The 15,563-nt window shown below is 56.5% G+C and overlaps 1 protein-coding gene across 1 annotated transcript; it reads right to left on the reverse strand.

Annotated features, from left to right (window-relative positions):
- Positions 1–83: 83 nt before the first annotated feature.
- On the reverse strand, positions 84–15,206 carry Map3k10 (mitogen-activated protein kinase kinase kinase 10). The gene is made up of 10 exons (XM_078032059.1): positions 13,947–15,206; positions 10,579–10,759; positions 7,605–7,753; positions 6,971–7,146; positions 6,152–6,398; positions 4,697–4,813; positions 2,683–2,845; positions 2,480–2,592; positions 1,466–2,149; positions 84–686 (listed from the first exon to the last, which is right to left on the reverse strand). Exons 1-10 carry the CDS (start codon positions 14,626–14,628, stop codon positions 364–366), a joined length of 2,835 nt encoding a protein of 944 aa, XP_077888185.1. The 5' UTR covers positions 14,629–15,206; the 3' UTR covers positions 84–363.
- Between the last annotated feature and the right edge of the window lie 357 nt (positions 15,207–15,563).

Consider the following 15,563-nt stretch of genomic DNA (forward strand, 5'->3'; position numbering starts at 1 on the left):
AAGTGTGGGTGTGGGAGTGTCCCACTGGGGATGAGCCAGCACAGGGGGCCTGGGCTGGGGAAAAGACATTCAGCCAAGCAAGGTAGGGGGCAGGGGTTACCTTTAATGCTGCATTTGTGCCAAATCCCCCATGATGCCCTGTCCCTGAGTATCCCTGCCCACCCTCCAACCCACTGCAGGGTGGGCACAGGGCTCCACCCCCTGGGGTACAAAGAATAAATTAAGTGTCCCCCCTCCCTCCTTCCCCAATAAATAGAGTGAGTATCCTGCCCAGGGCCTCCCCCGCCTTGGGGCATGGCAGGCTGGGGCGGGGCCTGGGACGCTACATTCATGGCTGCCCAGGCGGGCGGTGGTGGGCAGGCCTCATTGGGAGCCATGGGCCTCACACAGGGGCACAGTGCTGTCCTGGCTCTGCCCCTCCATGTCCATGTCCAGCAGTGTAGGCTGCATGCTGGGGGGCCCAGGGCTCTCTGGAGTGTCTGGCCTGCTTGGAGGCGAGATGGTGAGTGTCCGACCAAAGGAGACCAGTTTCCAGGGGTCCAGACGGGGACGGCTGGCAGCCGGCCGGGGTCTTGGGGCAAAGGTCAGGGTGGTGGGACGGCCAGGGAACTCGGGGGGCCGGCGGCGGGTGGGGAACAGGGCCTGGGGGTCAGGCAGGCGGGGGAAGTCCAGGGGGTCTCGAGGGCCTGGGGAGAGAGGATCAGATGAGGTGAGTGGGGTGGGTGAAGGGGGACTTCCAAAGTCAGCAACAGTTACAGCAAGAGTGGAATTTGGGGCTTCCCTTGAAAAACGCTCAGATGCTGGGCCCACTGTCCAGCAGGGCCACTGCCGTCTGAAGCCCGGAAGCACTGGGCTCTTGCCCCAGGCCGCCACCACTCCTATGGCTCACTCAACTCTGCGCATGATGCCACTCTGGGCATGTGTTTTAGCCCTTTGACACAGGTTTCTTAGTGGCCCTCTAGCCCAAAGCCCTGTCCCTCTTACACTGGGCGGGGTGCAGGTAGACAGACATAAGGGAGAGACAGTAGACATGACATTGTCTCTGAATCAGGATCAAAACAGCACCTCACCATCTAGGGAAGGGCTGAATAAAGCAACGGTAACTAACCAAACCAAATCAGCAGCCCCAGCCTGATAGGCACTCAACTCCCGCCCACTGCCGCCACCTTTGCTGCCGCTGGCGATGGAGTAGCTACTTAAGTGTTAGCTCCGTGAGCGCTCGAGCGCTGCTGCAGTTAGAACCACCTGGCTGCAGTTTGCCACCCCTAATTCATCTTAAGTGTCAGTCACCCTGGTGGGACTCACAATGCTGCCAGCGGTGCAGTGCGGTGCGTGGGGACACAGAGGCTTCCCCCTGCGCTAGGTAGGAGGCTGCAGCCTTACAGAGCGGCTGGGCACGGACTCTGGACATGGCGGGGACAGAAGAGTGGTTTTCAGCGCCATGGCTGCGCGGTGCCTCACTCACCCGGGCCGTGGCCGGTGGGCTCCAGCGGCCCCCGTTGCCCCAGCGCCCCGTCGGACGGCGTCCGCCGGTGTCCACGGCTCATGGCGCGCGCGGCCGTTACGTGGGTGGGTGTGAGCGACTGGCGGGGGTCCTTCTTGAAACTCTCCAGCTCCAGGTCCACCAGAGGGTTGCTGCTGGGCGAGGGCGCAGGCGGGGAGGGCGGTGGGGAGGGCACGACCGGTGCAGCCTCGTCGCTATCGGAGCGCAGCAGAGAACGCGTGGAGTTGCAGTCGGACACGGACGACAGGGACACAAGGGTGGCCGAGGGCGCCAGGCCAGGGGCTGAGTCCTCGCGGCGTCCCGGGGGTCGCCCGGTCGGGCTCAGGCCCCGCGGGAAGCGGCCGGCGCGGGGGAAGAAGAGGCCATCTAGCCAGCGCCGCTGCTCCTCGCCGTCGGCCGCGCGCGCCTCGGCCACATCGGCACCCAGGCCCACCGCGCCCAGCAGCGTGGCGCAGCCCAACAGCGCAAGGTCGCAGCGCCGACGCGTGCCATGCCCTGGCCGGGCCAGGGGCGCGGCTGGAGGCGATTCCCACGGCGCCCGCGCCCCTGGGGAGGGCTCGGCGGGCAGTGGCACCGTGAGGTAGGACGGGGTGGTGTAGGGGGAAGGGGGCACGCTGCTGCCTCCATCCGCCTCGGCGAACTCCTCTGCGACCAGAGAGGGACGTCAATCAGCTGGGGTGGGGGTGAGGGTGGCCCTGGCTCTGCTGCCCTCAGGGACCTCAGGGGCCCACAATGACCCCTCCAACAGCAAGACCCCAGATGCCCAGGCAAAGTCTTTGAATCTTTCTCCCCCAAAAGGCTCAGGGTAGTGTGGTCCTTGCCGGGGGAGTGACCTCCAACCCCAGGGACCAGCCATCCCCCTTTCCAAGAATGCCTCCTACCCGGGCTCCGGAGCCCTGCCCTCCCCCTTTGCCCTGGTCCTTCTCCACTTTGGCAGGGACTCCCCCCCCCTTCTTCAAGCACCCACACCCTTACCCATCTCGTTGAGGCTGGCAAAACCAGGGGCGATGGGTGTGTGTTTGGGGGATTTTCCCAGGTTGGGGGCACTTGATGACCACTGTTTGCTCCCTTCCCCCAGAGTCTTCAGCCTGCAGCAGGCAGGGGGAGATGGGGGCGGTCAGCCATGGCTGCCTGGCCCAGGATGGGCACAGGGGCCCTGAGCCCGGCAAGGCCCATACCTCTCCTCTCCTCCAGCTCTCTCCTTCTGCAGGGTGGAGCTGGGTCCCCATGTCCGGCCTTTCTTCTTGCCTCCAACTAGTTCTTCCTTCTTTGGGGGCCCACTGCGGCCCCATGTCCCACTGCCACCACTGCTGCTGCCACCACCACAGTCCACAGGAGTCACTGGGTCAAGAAAAGCCACTTGGTTACTGGGTCTTAGAAACTCAGTCCCAACCTCTAACCTCCAAACCATTCCCCCCTGGAGCCTGAGGCTCTTTCCCACCCCAGTGCGACACTCCCTGCTGTAATCTTTGCAGGTCTCCCCCCTTCTGTGGGGACCCAGCTGCTCTCCACCATCTTCAAGGGGTTAGATCGCTGGACCCTGGGCTGTTCTCTTCCCTGTCCATCCCACTCTGAATGTACCAACACTAGTATTTGCGACTACTATGGTTGTCTCTGCGTCCCCTGCTAGCGTGAACTTCCGGGATTATTATGAATCTGGTGTCCAAAGACAGGCATGCAGAGAGACTGCAGGCTAGGGCAAGGCCGGGGAGCATCATAGGTGGGACAGACTCAGGAGTCAGCTTTGCATTCATCAACTACTCTGACATGTGACCTGGACTGTGAACATCGGTTCCTTCCGAGTCCCCTACCCAGGTCTAGTCCCTGTCATCTCAATGGCCTCTCTGCCTTTATTCCTCACAGTAGCCAGTGGAAAGAGGTTAATCTGATCACATCAAGCCTTGCTCACAGTCCGCTGTGGCCTTCCTGATGTTGGGGTTGGCAGCAGAGCTTAGAGGTGGAGCGTGTGCTTAGCATGTGTGACTCTAGGTTTGATCCTTAGCACTGGGGGAAAAAGTCAAATTCTTTACCTTGGATCTCAAGGCCTTGTATGATCTGGTCCCTGGGAGCCCCTTGACCACTGAACTAATGCTGTCCCTCCCATTCCCTCTATCCGGGCCAAATTGGCCTTCTCCCCCCACCCTCCAGTACTAGAGCCTGAACTGAACTACACCCCAACCCTTTTATTTTTTGAGACAGGGTTTGGCTAAATTGCCGAGGGCCTCCCTAAGTCGCTGAGGCTGGCCTTGAACTTTCAACTCTACTGCCTCAGCCTCCTGAGTGGCTGGGATTACAGGTGTGCACCACCCTGACAGGCTTCAGCCATGTTGGCCTCTGGTCTGGTAATACTCCAGGCTTGTTCCGGCTTTTCGTGTTTGCAGTTCCCTCTGTTTCCTCAGATTAGCGCATGTCTCATTTCTTCCATGAAGGGCCTATTCAGACCTCACCTCCTCAGACAGACTTTCCTTCTCTGATGGCTAATTTTACGTGTCAACTTGAAGAGACCAGGCTAAGAGCTGCCAGGAGAGCTGCAGATGCGATTTCTGTGTGTGCCTTGATAGGTTTCTGGGAAAGTTGCTAGCATTTGAATGGGTAAACAGAGTAAAGATGCCTTCACCAAAGTAGGTGGGCCTCACCCAATCCCTTGGGGGGCTGGGCTGAACAGAAAGGCAGAAGAAGGCACTCTCTCTGCTTGAGCCGGGACATCCATCTCCTGCCCTTGGACGTGGAGCTTTTGATTGGCAGGCCTTTGGACGTGGACTGGAAGCCCAGCACTAGCTTTCCTGGAAGCCATCTTGCAAACAGAAGATTAGGGAACTTCCTAGCCTCCATAATCCTGGGAGACAATCCCTAATTTTCTATCTATATATCTAAAGACATCCTATTGATTCCATATCTCTGTAGCACCCTAATACATCTCCTCTTTTGTCTTTTTGGTACTGGGGATGGAAATCGTGCATCCTAAGCATGGGCTTTAACTCTGAGCTACACTCCCAGCCCCAGAGTCTTCTCTTATATTTTCTTTCCTAATTTCTACTGGAAATTATTCAGCTTATTGATTGGTTGTCTGTTTCCCCCTGATGAGAATGAGGGAAGTGATCTTGCCTGTTATTCCTTTGGCCTGGTGCCAGGTCTATGCTCAGAGGTGTTGTTGACTGACTGGCTGACTGACGGGGCCTTGCAGATACTCACGGCGAATGGCCCTCAGTCTTGGGATGATGCTGGGGCTGGCAGGGGGACTGGCCCCATCGGATCCTTTCCGCTTGTCCAGGGTAGGAGAGGCCTGGACTGTGATCTTATGCTCGAAGCCTGCAAAATGAAGAGACTTTCCTAAGCAAATGGTTCTCTGGTAACAGAAGGGAAGTTTCCTTGTAGAAGTACAGTAGGAATGACAGCATGGGAACACCACTGTCTGTCATTCCCTAACACCACATCTGTCATTCCTACTGCAGTGGTTCTAACATGCAGGCCAGACCAGCAGTACCACCAGCAGCTGAAAGCCTCTTGGAAATGCAAATACGCCCTCTCTTCCTTGATTAGCAACGTGGGGGTGAGGCTTAGATCTTCACATGTTGGGCTAAGGATCTAGGTCCAGGGGTCCAAGATGGTAGCCATCAGCTCCATCAAAGGGGCACTTGAAACATGGTTGGTGCAACTAAAGAACTGGAGTTTAACCTTCATTTATCTAACTATAATTAAGTTTAAATTTAAAAACAAACACTTAATTTGGTCATTGGAGACAAAAGCATGTTTAGAACAACCTGGGTATGTGAATCTAGTTTTTCCAATTCTCAATTTTATGAAATCTAAATGCAGACAATTTTTTGGGGGGTGGTGCTGGGACTGGAGCCCAGGGTCTTGCAGGCAAGGGCTTTACCACTGAGTGACATTTCTAGCCCCCAGATGAAAAATACTTTTGTGTGTGTGGTTGTAGGGATTTAACCAAGGGGTGCTCTACTACTGAGCTATATCCTGAGCCCTTTTATATTTTTATTTTGAGATAGGTTCTCATCAAGTTGCCCAGGCTAGCCTTGACCTTGCACTCCTCCTGCCTTAGTCTACACAGCTGCTAGGATTACAGGTGTGAGCCACTGCAGCCAGCCCCAGATTAAAATTTTTAATGAAAATTTACCAACCAGCTTGAGATGTGCTATACATATTAAAAACACAACGTATTTCAAAGATTTAGTGTAAAAAAGAGAAAGTAAGCTATCTCAATTTTGGGGTACTGGTTACATGGATGTATTAAAGCTATTGATCATCACCTGTTTCTTTTTACTTTTTAATGTGGCTGCTAGAAAGTTTAAGATAACACACTTGGCCACATTTCCATAGGCTGCTGCTGCCACAGGGTTGGCTCTATGGCTTATAATATCACAGAGAGAACCAACCAGACATGATGCATTATGTGCTTTCTGATGGGTGGACACATTATCTGGGAGCCAGACTTTGGGGAAAAGTTAAAAAACAGAAGAGAGCTGGGGATGCAGCTCAGCGGTAGAGTGCTGGCCTGGCTTGCTGGAGGCCCTGGGTTCCATCGAAATCACAGCAATCAATCAATCAATCAATTAATCAAGGGAAGAGTTAAACCCTGAGTTAGAGACAGTCCCAAGGCCCCTCGGAGGATGCTCAAGGAACGGGGTGTACCGGAGGGCAGGCTGATGTGGCTGCTGCCTTCCCGCAGCTTGAGCAGGCGGCTGCGCTTGAAATTGCCCTTGCGTTTGCGGACCCGGGGCTTTTCCTGGCTCAGCTGGCACATGAGCAGGTGCAGCTCCCGCTCCACGATGTCCATCTCACGCTCCGCCAGCTCCTGCTCCCGCCTCCGAAGCTGCTCCTCCTGGAAGCGCTGCTCCTGCGCCGCACGTAGCAGCTCCTCCTCGCGGCTGCGGAGCTCCTGCGGGAGACAGGGAGACGCAGAGGCTGGGGAGGGGCTGAGCCACTCTGCCCCAGGCGGCGGCCGCTGGGTCTTCGAGGTGCTCAGCACAAGGGCACCCGGCTGTGAGGCACACTGGGTTCACACTCCAACTCACACTTTGCGAGCCAAGCTGGGCGCCAGGGCAGGGCGTGTGTTAGCTCAAGAAAGGGCTGCCTCCCGCACATGCCCGCCCCTTTCTTTTTAATCTCTTCAATTTGTAAAATTTCAAACATCCACAAAAGCAGAGAATAGTGCACCCCATCTACCCATCATCCAACCTCAACAATCATCTGTACTTTGCCAATCTCAGTCGCCCTCTCTGCAGTTTTGCTGTATATTTAAAGCCAGTTCCAGACACCATGCATATCACCTGCAGGTACTCAGCACAGGGGGCTCTTTCTCACTAATCCACCAGCAGAGGCTGTCTTTTCTTAATATGCAAAAGACCCTGCATGGACCCAAAGGCTGGGGTTCAGGGAGCCGGGCTGAGGCACCAGAGGCACCAGAACTCATGGATCCTGTGCCACCCCCCACCTTGCCCTCTCCTTCACCTTCTCCTTGGTGCGAAGGTCATCAAACATGTGCTGAATCTCCAGCTTCCAGTCCTCCTGCAGGGAGTGGAAGGACTCCAGCGGCATCTGGAACAGGGCTGACTGCTCTATGACTTCCAGCCGCTTCAAGATGCTGCCAAAATCTGGCCGCCCATGTGGGTCTGGGTCCCAGCATTCTGGGGTGGGAGGGGGATGGCTTGTCAGCAGTCACGCTGGGGGAACCGGGCTGCTCAGAGGAAGGCAGGGCTTCTGGGGACTGTGGACAAACAGCTCCCATGGAGCCAAAGGGAAGGACTCCAAGCTAAGCTTCCGGCACATCTCAGACACTGGGAGAGGAGCGCCGGGCCTGCTCCCTATGGGGGGCCCTTGGTGGAATTAAGGATGGGATTGGGCAGGAACCCCAGGGCCAGTGGATCCTGACAGGATGCCCTCAAGGGCTCTGGCCTGCAGAAGGTCTAGGGAAGCAAGGAGCGGGCTGCTGGGAATGTCTGCAGCCATAGCCCCTGTGTTCCAGCACCTTCTCCCTCACGCCTGGGCCCACAGGTGTTGGGCAGGTATGAAGGGGACAGAACTGGGCTCAAGGGCCCCTGCCACCCAAAGCTTAGCCTACCCTCTCCATGGGGCCCTGGCTCACCCTCCAGTAGGCGGGCAAAGGGCTCGGGGCAGGTGGAGGGGATGGGCAGCGTCAGCTTGTTCATAGCCACGCCATATGCCACGGCCAAGGCGTCGATTTCCCGGTAGGGGACCTCACCCGTCAGCAGCTCCCAGAGCAGCACCCCGAAGCTGCAGGTGGGGGAGAGGAGGGGTTATGCTGCAGCCTACCCAATCCTCACCTACACAGCCCTACCCCATGGGGCCTCCCTCACCCCAACATCCAGCCCAGCAGATGGGGGCCACAAGAACCTGCTCTGACCCTGCCGGGACCTTTCTCTGACAGACGGTGGGTTGTCCTCTGATGTCTCCCCTTGGCTCTGCCTCTTGTCCCTTGCCTGCCTGGACACCTCTGGGCCTCCCATCCTGCTGGGCAAACTCATCCTCCTCTGGTGACCCCTGCAGCCTCACCTCTAAACACTCCTGGACCCCATTCCAACCCTAGCTTCCTCTTGCAGCCACAGGGAACCCGAGTACGACCTGCTCTTCCCACCTCTGGCCTCGCACATGCCATCCCCTTTGTCAAGAATGCTCTTTCTTCTGTGTCACTGTCCTTCAAGTGCTAACTGGGCTGCCCCCTCTGCCAGGAAGCCTTTCTTGATCCCACAGCCTTCAGTGTGAGGTGGAGGTCCCTCTCTATGTTCCCCTAGAGCCCACAGCACTTACCTCTAACAACAAGGAAACACTATTTTACACTTATAGAGCACCTGCTCCAGGCCAGGCACTGTGCTAGGCACTCTCGGTAATCCTCACAACAGCCCTGTAAGGCAGAAGGCATCGGTATGACCCCTATTTTATCTGATGAGCAGGCACAGTCTCAGAGAGGTTAAGCTGCTTGCCCAAGGTCACACAGCTATAAGTGACGGAGCCTCACATGAACTCAGGGCTACCTGATGCCCACCACAGAGCCTCTGGTGCTACACAATATCGGAGTGGGCCTCACTGGCTGTGTGTTTGTCTTCCTCAGTGAACTGTTCATTCTCCTCCATCCTGATCACTTCTCTGTGCAGTTTCTAACTTGGAGTGGATCCCGGTATCCACTCATGCATTTCTTTCTTTTGGATACTGGGGACGGAGCCAAGGGGCACTTTACCACTGAGCTACATCCCCAGATCCTTTTTAAATCTTGAGACACAACAGTGCCTTTGGTGGCTACACAATAAGTTGCTGAGGTTCACTCAATATTTTTATTAAATGAAACTGTGTGCTGGGCACTGTTCTAGGCACCAGGACAGGACAGACCTCGCTGCAGCCGACAGCACCGGTGAATTTGAACTGGGCGTTGCTGCCTGAAGACATGTTCTGTCCCCCTTCGTAGCTGAGTATGTCCAGAGGGCTACTGTGCTGCACAGTGGAATGAGGTATGTGGAGGGCAGTGAGCTTCCAGCAAGTGGCCTTAAAGAAAAGGGGCGCCCTTCCCTCGTTTCTTCTTCTCCCTGGTTGGAATGTGGACAATAAAAGCTGGGGCTCAAGCAGCCATTCTGGACTGTGAAGTAAACTTGGGAATGGAGGCCGCCCAAGGTGGGGAAAATAGCTCTGGTTTCCACCTGGAGGTGGTGTCATGCCCCCTCTCCCATGTACGTGGGAACCTGTGAGGTCGTTTTGAGTGTCACAATAGATGGAGAGCGTTACTGATGTTTGGTGGCTGGGAGCCGTGGATATCTAGTGTCCTGAAAAGTATGGGATAGGACCACAAGAGGAAGAAGTAACCTGCGCCACACTGAGGAGCCAACCCAGGAGCCTGGAGCTTCCCATAAGAACCAGAACTTCAGCCTCGCTCCTGTGGTTCCCTCCCTGCGGCTGAAGGAGCTGTCTGGTGCCTGGTTAGGCCAGCCGGGCTGCTCCCAAGGCCTGCTCTCTCCAGGCTGGGCCCAAGACCTCTTGTCTGATTTGGGTTTTCCCCAAGTCCATTAATTTGCTGTTTGGGCAACCTGGAGCCTCGGCTGGGCCCTGAGGGGACAGTCAATGAGGGGACTCTGGGTTTGGCTCCAACTAGGTAGAAGGCCTGGGTTGAAAAGCTTCTGTGCCACCACCGGCGCTCACTGTTCCTGAGACCCACTCTCCACCCCGCAGCCCAGGGAGCTGCTCAAGTGCTAAGGTGGATCACGTCACTCATAAATGCCCTGATGCATTGCTCCGCACTGACTCAGACCCAAGGCATCCTTCCCGCACAGGCTGCCCGCCACCCGGCTTCCACACGCTCTGTTCCGGCCACACAGGTTCCTGCCTGTTTCTGGAACACACTATGCTCATTTGCCCCTTAGCACCTCCCTTGTGGCACCCAGACTTTGCGTGGCTGGCTCCTTGTCATTGAGAACTCAGCTAAAGCAGCAGTTCTCAGAAAAGCCTTCTCGAAGCGCCTCCCTCCTGGCTGCTCACGCCCCCTAATGCTCCTCTTTACTATCCTTTAGATGATCATTTTCTTAACTTAAAGACAGCCTTTATTCTTTTAGTTTCTTGTGTATTTTTGAAAGAGTTACTAGCCCTGAGGGCAGCCACACTACTTTTGTTGACTGCTGTGTCCCTAGAGCCCGGACCACTACAAAGCCAATGAATGAACAGTGGCCTCCATTTCCTGTCTAATGGGCTGGCACTGGCTGCCGTCTGAGGGCTCTCAGGGCTGACTTTCTGCCTCTCTATAATTTGAAGTTTGTGTTCTGCATCTCTCAGGCTGCCCCTACATAAGTCCTCTTTAAAAATCTACATCTGACCTCATTGCTCCCTGCTTAAAACCCCCAAATGACTTCCGTTACATGGAATAAAAAATCCAAGGTCTCTCTTCAGGGGCCACCTCTGCTGCCAGCACAGGTGACTGCTTGGCCTGTTTGGTGCTGTGCTAATGGGCAGGAGGGCCCCTGTGCCAGGCCCTGTGCTTCATCAGGAAACTGTCCCTCCCACAGCACCCTCCCCCGTCCCACCACCACTTCCCTGATGCCACCCAGCCCGCCTCTCAGCACCTCCAGACATCGCTGCTTTTGGAGAAGAGGGAGAGACGGATAACCTCCGGGGCCATCCAGGCGTAGGTCCCAGCGGCGCTCATTTTGGTGGTCTTGTGCCACTCCCGGGCGAGGCCGAAGTCTGTGATCTTGAGCACCGTGTCTGCGAGGTTGTGGTTCTCAATGGCCTCCAGGATAAGGACTGGGGAGCAGGAAGAAAGCTGGGTCACCCGACCTGTGGGGCTGCAGGCCTGAGACTCCTGGCCCTTGGTGTGGCTCTCCCTTCTCTCTCCAGAGGCCCCACTCTGTGGCAGCTGCTTGTTGGGCTGCGGTCCCCCAACCCCTACAGTCCCTCCTTGCAGACTATGCCAAAGGCCAAGCCTTGGTTCCCTTTGGTCCCAACCTTGACTTCTAACCAGACTGAAAGTGGCACTGCAAACCATGTGCAGAAGAGAGGAATATGGTCTCCTACAATAGGTCCCCAATGCCACCCTTTCTGAGTCCACACTCTGCTATGTGACTATGGAGTTCTTTCTACCAAATGAGGCAGACTGTGTTTTCCTATTCTTTGTGGGACAGTCTTAAGGTCATGTATGTTTTTGATAAGAACAAAGAGGACACAGCAGGGTGCCAGTTCCAAACCTAGGCCTTAGAGACTTGGGTGTCTGCTTGCCCTCTGGCACTTTTGCCATCACCGTGACAGCATGCCTCAGCTGGCCTGTTGGTTCAAGGAAGATGGGAGATACTTGGAGCAAAACCTCTCCAGCTGACCCAAGAGCGCTCCAGCTGGCTGGCAAAGGCATGGACAGTAATAGGTGGTTGTTCTTTCAAGACACCAAGTTTTTGGGGTGGTTTGTTATGCAGCAGCATTGAGAAAATCTGACTGATACAATCCTAAGCATGTGGAATGGTTCCAGCTGACCCACACCTAGGGTTATTCCTAACAACAATAAGTCATGGATCCGCTTGCACTAGGCTGAGTCCTTTATGAGAACTGACTCACAAGCAACCTGTTTTTTTGTCTAGCAAACTGAGGCTTAGAGAGTCACTTTGCCAAAAGCATATAGCTAGAAAATGGTCTCCCTTCTTTGCTCTCCTGTTTGTGAAGCCCCACGAATGAGGGAACTCCTCCTGGGCTTATACTTTATTTCTGCATCTCTCAGGCTGGCCCTAAATAAGTCCTCTTTAAAAATCTATATCTGACCACATCGCCCCCTGCTTAAAACCCTCAAATGACTTCCGTTACCTGGAATAAAAATCCAAGGTCCTTAGCACAGCCCTAAGGTCCTGGCTCCTGCATCCGATCTTTCCCCAACCTCGGCCTCAGCTCCTGCTGTTCTGGACTTGCTATTTCTCCACTGAGGCAATTCATACCCATCTCAGGACATTCTCCCTGGTCTCTGTAAGGCTGGGTCCTTTTTGTTCAGGTCTCTGCTCAAACATGGCCTTCTCTGACCACCTGATCTAAGGAATTCCCTCTGCCCCACCCTGATCTGCTTTATTTCCCTGACAGCTCCTAGGACTCTTTGAAACTTGGGTATCTACGGTCCTCCTGTCATCTGTTCCTGTTTACTAGAATATAAGCACCATCCTGGGGAGGGGCACAGACCTTGCCTTGCTCACATCTGAAATCCCAGAGTTGACAACAGTGCCAAGCACACTGTAGGTGCTTAAGAATCATTAAATCAATGAACAAATGACACCAGATGAAGAGCCCCCATGAGGGAACAGTGCCATGGCCACCGTGTGCTTTCCTTCTCCAGCAGGGGGCAGTCCTACTGGCCCTTGAGGAAGCCCCAGCCTTAAAAGCCCCACCCACCTTTGTCCAGGTTCATTCACTACAGAAAAACTCAGGGGCAGGGCAGAGGTTGGGGAGAGAAGATGGGATACAGGAGCCAGGACCTTAGGCCATGCTAAGGACCTTCAAGAGGGGGATGCAGGATGGTTCCACTCCAGCCACCAACGCTCCAGAGGAGGTGGAGTGTAAGCATTCATGAAGACAGGGACCAGCTCAGTCCCCCAGCCCAGGCATGGCCTGGGCATGTTATGGGTACTCGGTAGCTCTCTGCTGAGTGAGTGTACAAGTGGCAGGCTTGGGAGGGGAGGATGACTCAGCCCCTCGATTCTAGGGACTTACAGACAAAAAACATAAAAATAGTGATAGAGATTCAAACAAATTTGGAGGGGTAGAACTAACAGGAATGGATGAGGCAGGAATGTCGAGGGAAAACGGGGAACCCTCACTTTTCTGGGCGTAAGCGTGAGCCATGTGAGGGCAGGGAACACGCTGGCCTCATTAACTGTGGATCGTTTTTGCTTCATACACAATCTGGCCTTGAAAATACCAAATTAAAAAACGAAGACACGAAAAAAAATATGAAATGGAGTAGATGGGACAGAACAAGAATGGAAGAGCTAGGAAGGTAGGCGTTTTCCCCCTGCTGTATCCCTGGAACAGCATCTGGCACATAGCATTCCAGAATGATCCACGGAATAAATGAATGTGTAGTTTATGAATTTTGTTAGTTTGTCGTGGTCACTTGAGATCCTAGGGTAATAAATGCTCAACTAATATTTGCTGATGCCTTAAGATGGGTCCATTATTGATTCAACCAACCCATTAACACTGGAGACTGAGTGCTAGGCCTGGCAGTCTGGAAGCTTTTATATAAGCCACATCCATTTTCTTCCTCTCTCATCTTTTCCAGTTTACATCAGAGACCTAGCAGGGATCCAGGAAGTGGTTCTCACCTAGTGGCGATTTTGCCCCACAGGTGATGTACGACAATGTCTATAGACATTTTGGGTTGTTATAGCTGGGTATGGGGAATGCTGATGGTCTCTAGTAGGCAGAGACCAAGGACACTGCTAACAACCTAAAATGCACAGGACGGCCCTCACAACGTCTCTCGCAATGGTCCAGATACAAATGGCAGTAGTGCCAGGCTGGAAAAAACCTGACTCCAGGTACAGTAGGTTCTTTTTGTTTCTGCCAGGTGGACTCTAGCATCATGACTCTAGCATCATGATCCTAAGGTAATAAATGCATTCCAGAATGATCCACGGAATAAATGAATGTGTGCACCAAGAGGGCAAGCACTGCATCTGTCCTGGTCGCCACAGGGAAGGAAGGGCCTGTCCACATGTTTATGGATACTTATTTGATCTACTGTAACCATAACCTGGGAAGCAGAATAGTCTTTCAGCCTTTTTGAACATTTTTTTCTTCCTCAATAGAGGCAAGGCCTGCCTCACCTGGCCCTAAAGGTATACAGCTGCTGCTCCTTCCTGCCCCAGGCACAATGCCATCTGGTGTCCCTTGCCCTGTTTCCTGCCTTCTAGGCTTGACCTGCAAGTTTTGTGGGTTTTGGGGAGAGGATACCACTTACTGTTGATGGACTTGAGGTCCCGGTGGATGATGGGCACCGGGGCATCATTGTGTAGGTAGTTCATGCCCCGGGCCACCTGCACAGCCCAGTTGACCAGCACATGAGGGGGCACCCGACGACCTGCCAGCACCCTACTCAGTGCCCCTCCCCGGGCATACTCCATCACCAGGCAGAGATTTGGGGGGCTCAGGCAGGCGCCCCTCAGGGCAATGATGTTGGGGTGCTGCAGGGCTCCAAAAAGCCGGGCCTCCTGGCGCACCTGCTCCGCTGTCACTGCCGGGTCTCGCTCAGGGTCCAGCCGGGCGGCCTTGACTGCTACCTCCTCCCCATGCCACAGGGCCCGATAGACCTTGCCAAAGCCCCCCACACCGATGATCTCCTCCAGTTGCAGCTCGTGGAAGGGGATCTCCTGGGGCAGCTGGAGGCCCGCGGGCGGGGCGGGTGCAGCAGGGGCCACGTAGTTGCTGGGGAAGACGCCCACACGGCCGCTGGGCAGCTGCCCGGTCCACCAGCCCTCATCGCCAGACACCGCACAGTCCTGGGAAAGCACCTGGACGCGGTCGCCCCTCCGCAGGGTCAGCTCCTCGTCGCCCACCGCCTCGTAGTCGAACACAGCGGTCCAGACGGGCCCCGCGGGGGTCGTGCCCCACTCCTTGGCCGCCGCCCCCTCCTCCTCCTCCATGGGGGAGGGGCGGGGGCTGCGGGAGGCCGCTTCACACTGGCTGCCCGCGGGATGCAGAGGGCGGGCCCGGGCGGCCGGGATGGGGGGCAGTCCCTGCGGGTCCGAAGGGGCTCCGGGGGGCCATGGCTGGGGGAAGGCCTCCGCTGGAGCAAGAAGGAGCCTCTTTAACCGGCAGGGTCGTCCCCTCTGATTCGGCTGTCCGGGCGGAGCGGGTGGGAGCGGGCGGCAGGTTCACCTGTTCCCCTCGGATGTCAGGGCGCTAAGAGGGCCTGGCCGCGCGGCTCCCGAAATCCTGCCGGGGCCCGCCGGTGGGGGCCGAGGGTGAGGGCAGCAGGCGGCCGCCCCTCCTCGCGCCTCTCACCCCGCGCAGTTCCACCGGCGGCCCCCGGCTCCGCATCCCGGGCCACGACCGCCGGGCCGGGCGGGGGTGGCGGGGCCCGGGGGGCGGCCGCCCCGGGCCGGGGTGGCGCGCCCCTCGGCCTCCTCACGCGCGGGGCGGTCGGGCGGCCCCCATCCTTGGCACCGGGCTCCCGGTCGGCCCCAGCCCCTGCCCCCGCCCGCGCCGCTTCCCGGGGCCGCCGGCGGTGCCCGAGTGACGTGCCGCCGCCGCCGCGGTGCCGCCTGGGAGTTGTAGTCCCGGGCCGCGAGGGCGCGGGGCGCATCCCCGCCCCGGCTCCCGCTGACGCTCTCGGCTCCAGGGGGAACCCCGCGGGAGGTGATCCCAGCTTTGAACCTCCCTGGGGCTCGGTGGGCTGGGCGTGGGAGGGGACCAGTGCTTGTGACACACCTGGTGGGGACCGCGGCCCGGGTGGGGTCCGCGGTAACCGACTCCCTTAGCGAAGCGCCACATAGGAGCTGAGCGAATGGCGGTTACTGTCCGCGTCCCCGAACGCAGCCCGGACAAGTCCCCACGAGGGACGGCCCTAGGGGTCCCC

The sequence above is a fragment of the Ictidomys tridecemlineatus genome, chromosome 15 (genome assembly GCF_052094955.1).
Source record: "Ictidomys tridecemlineatus isolate mIctTri1 chromosome 15, mIctTri1.hap1, whole genome shotgun sequence".
Lineage (NCBI taxonomy): Eukaryota > Metazoa > Chordata > Mammalia > Rodentia > Sciuridae > Ictidomys > Ictidomys tridecemlineatus.

Excerpts from the sequence above, each read along its gene's own strand:
- Map3k10 (XM_078032059.1), bottom strand. The coding sequence starts at position 14,628 with ATGGAGGAGGAGGAGGGGGCGGCGGCCAAGGAGTGGGGCACGACCCCC. Across the intron at positions 10,760-13,946 it reads GGACCTCAAGTCCATCAACA|TCCTTATCCTGGAGGCCATT; the intron begins GTAAGTGGTATC and ends CCTGCTCCCCAG. Across the intron at positions 687-1,465 it reads GCCCACCGGCCACGGCCCGG|GCCCTCGAGACCCCCTGGAC; the intron begins GTGAGTGAGGCA and ends CTCTCTCCCCAG.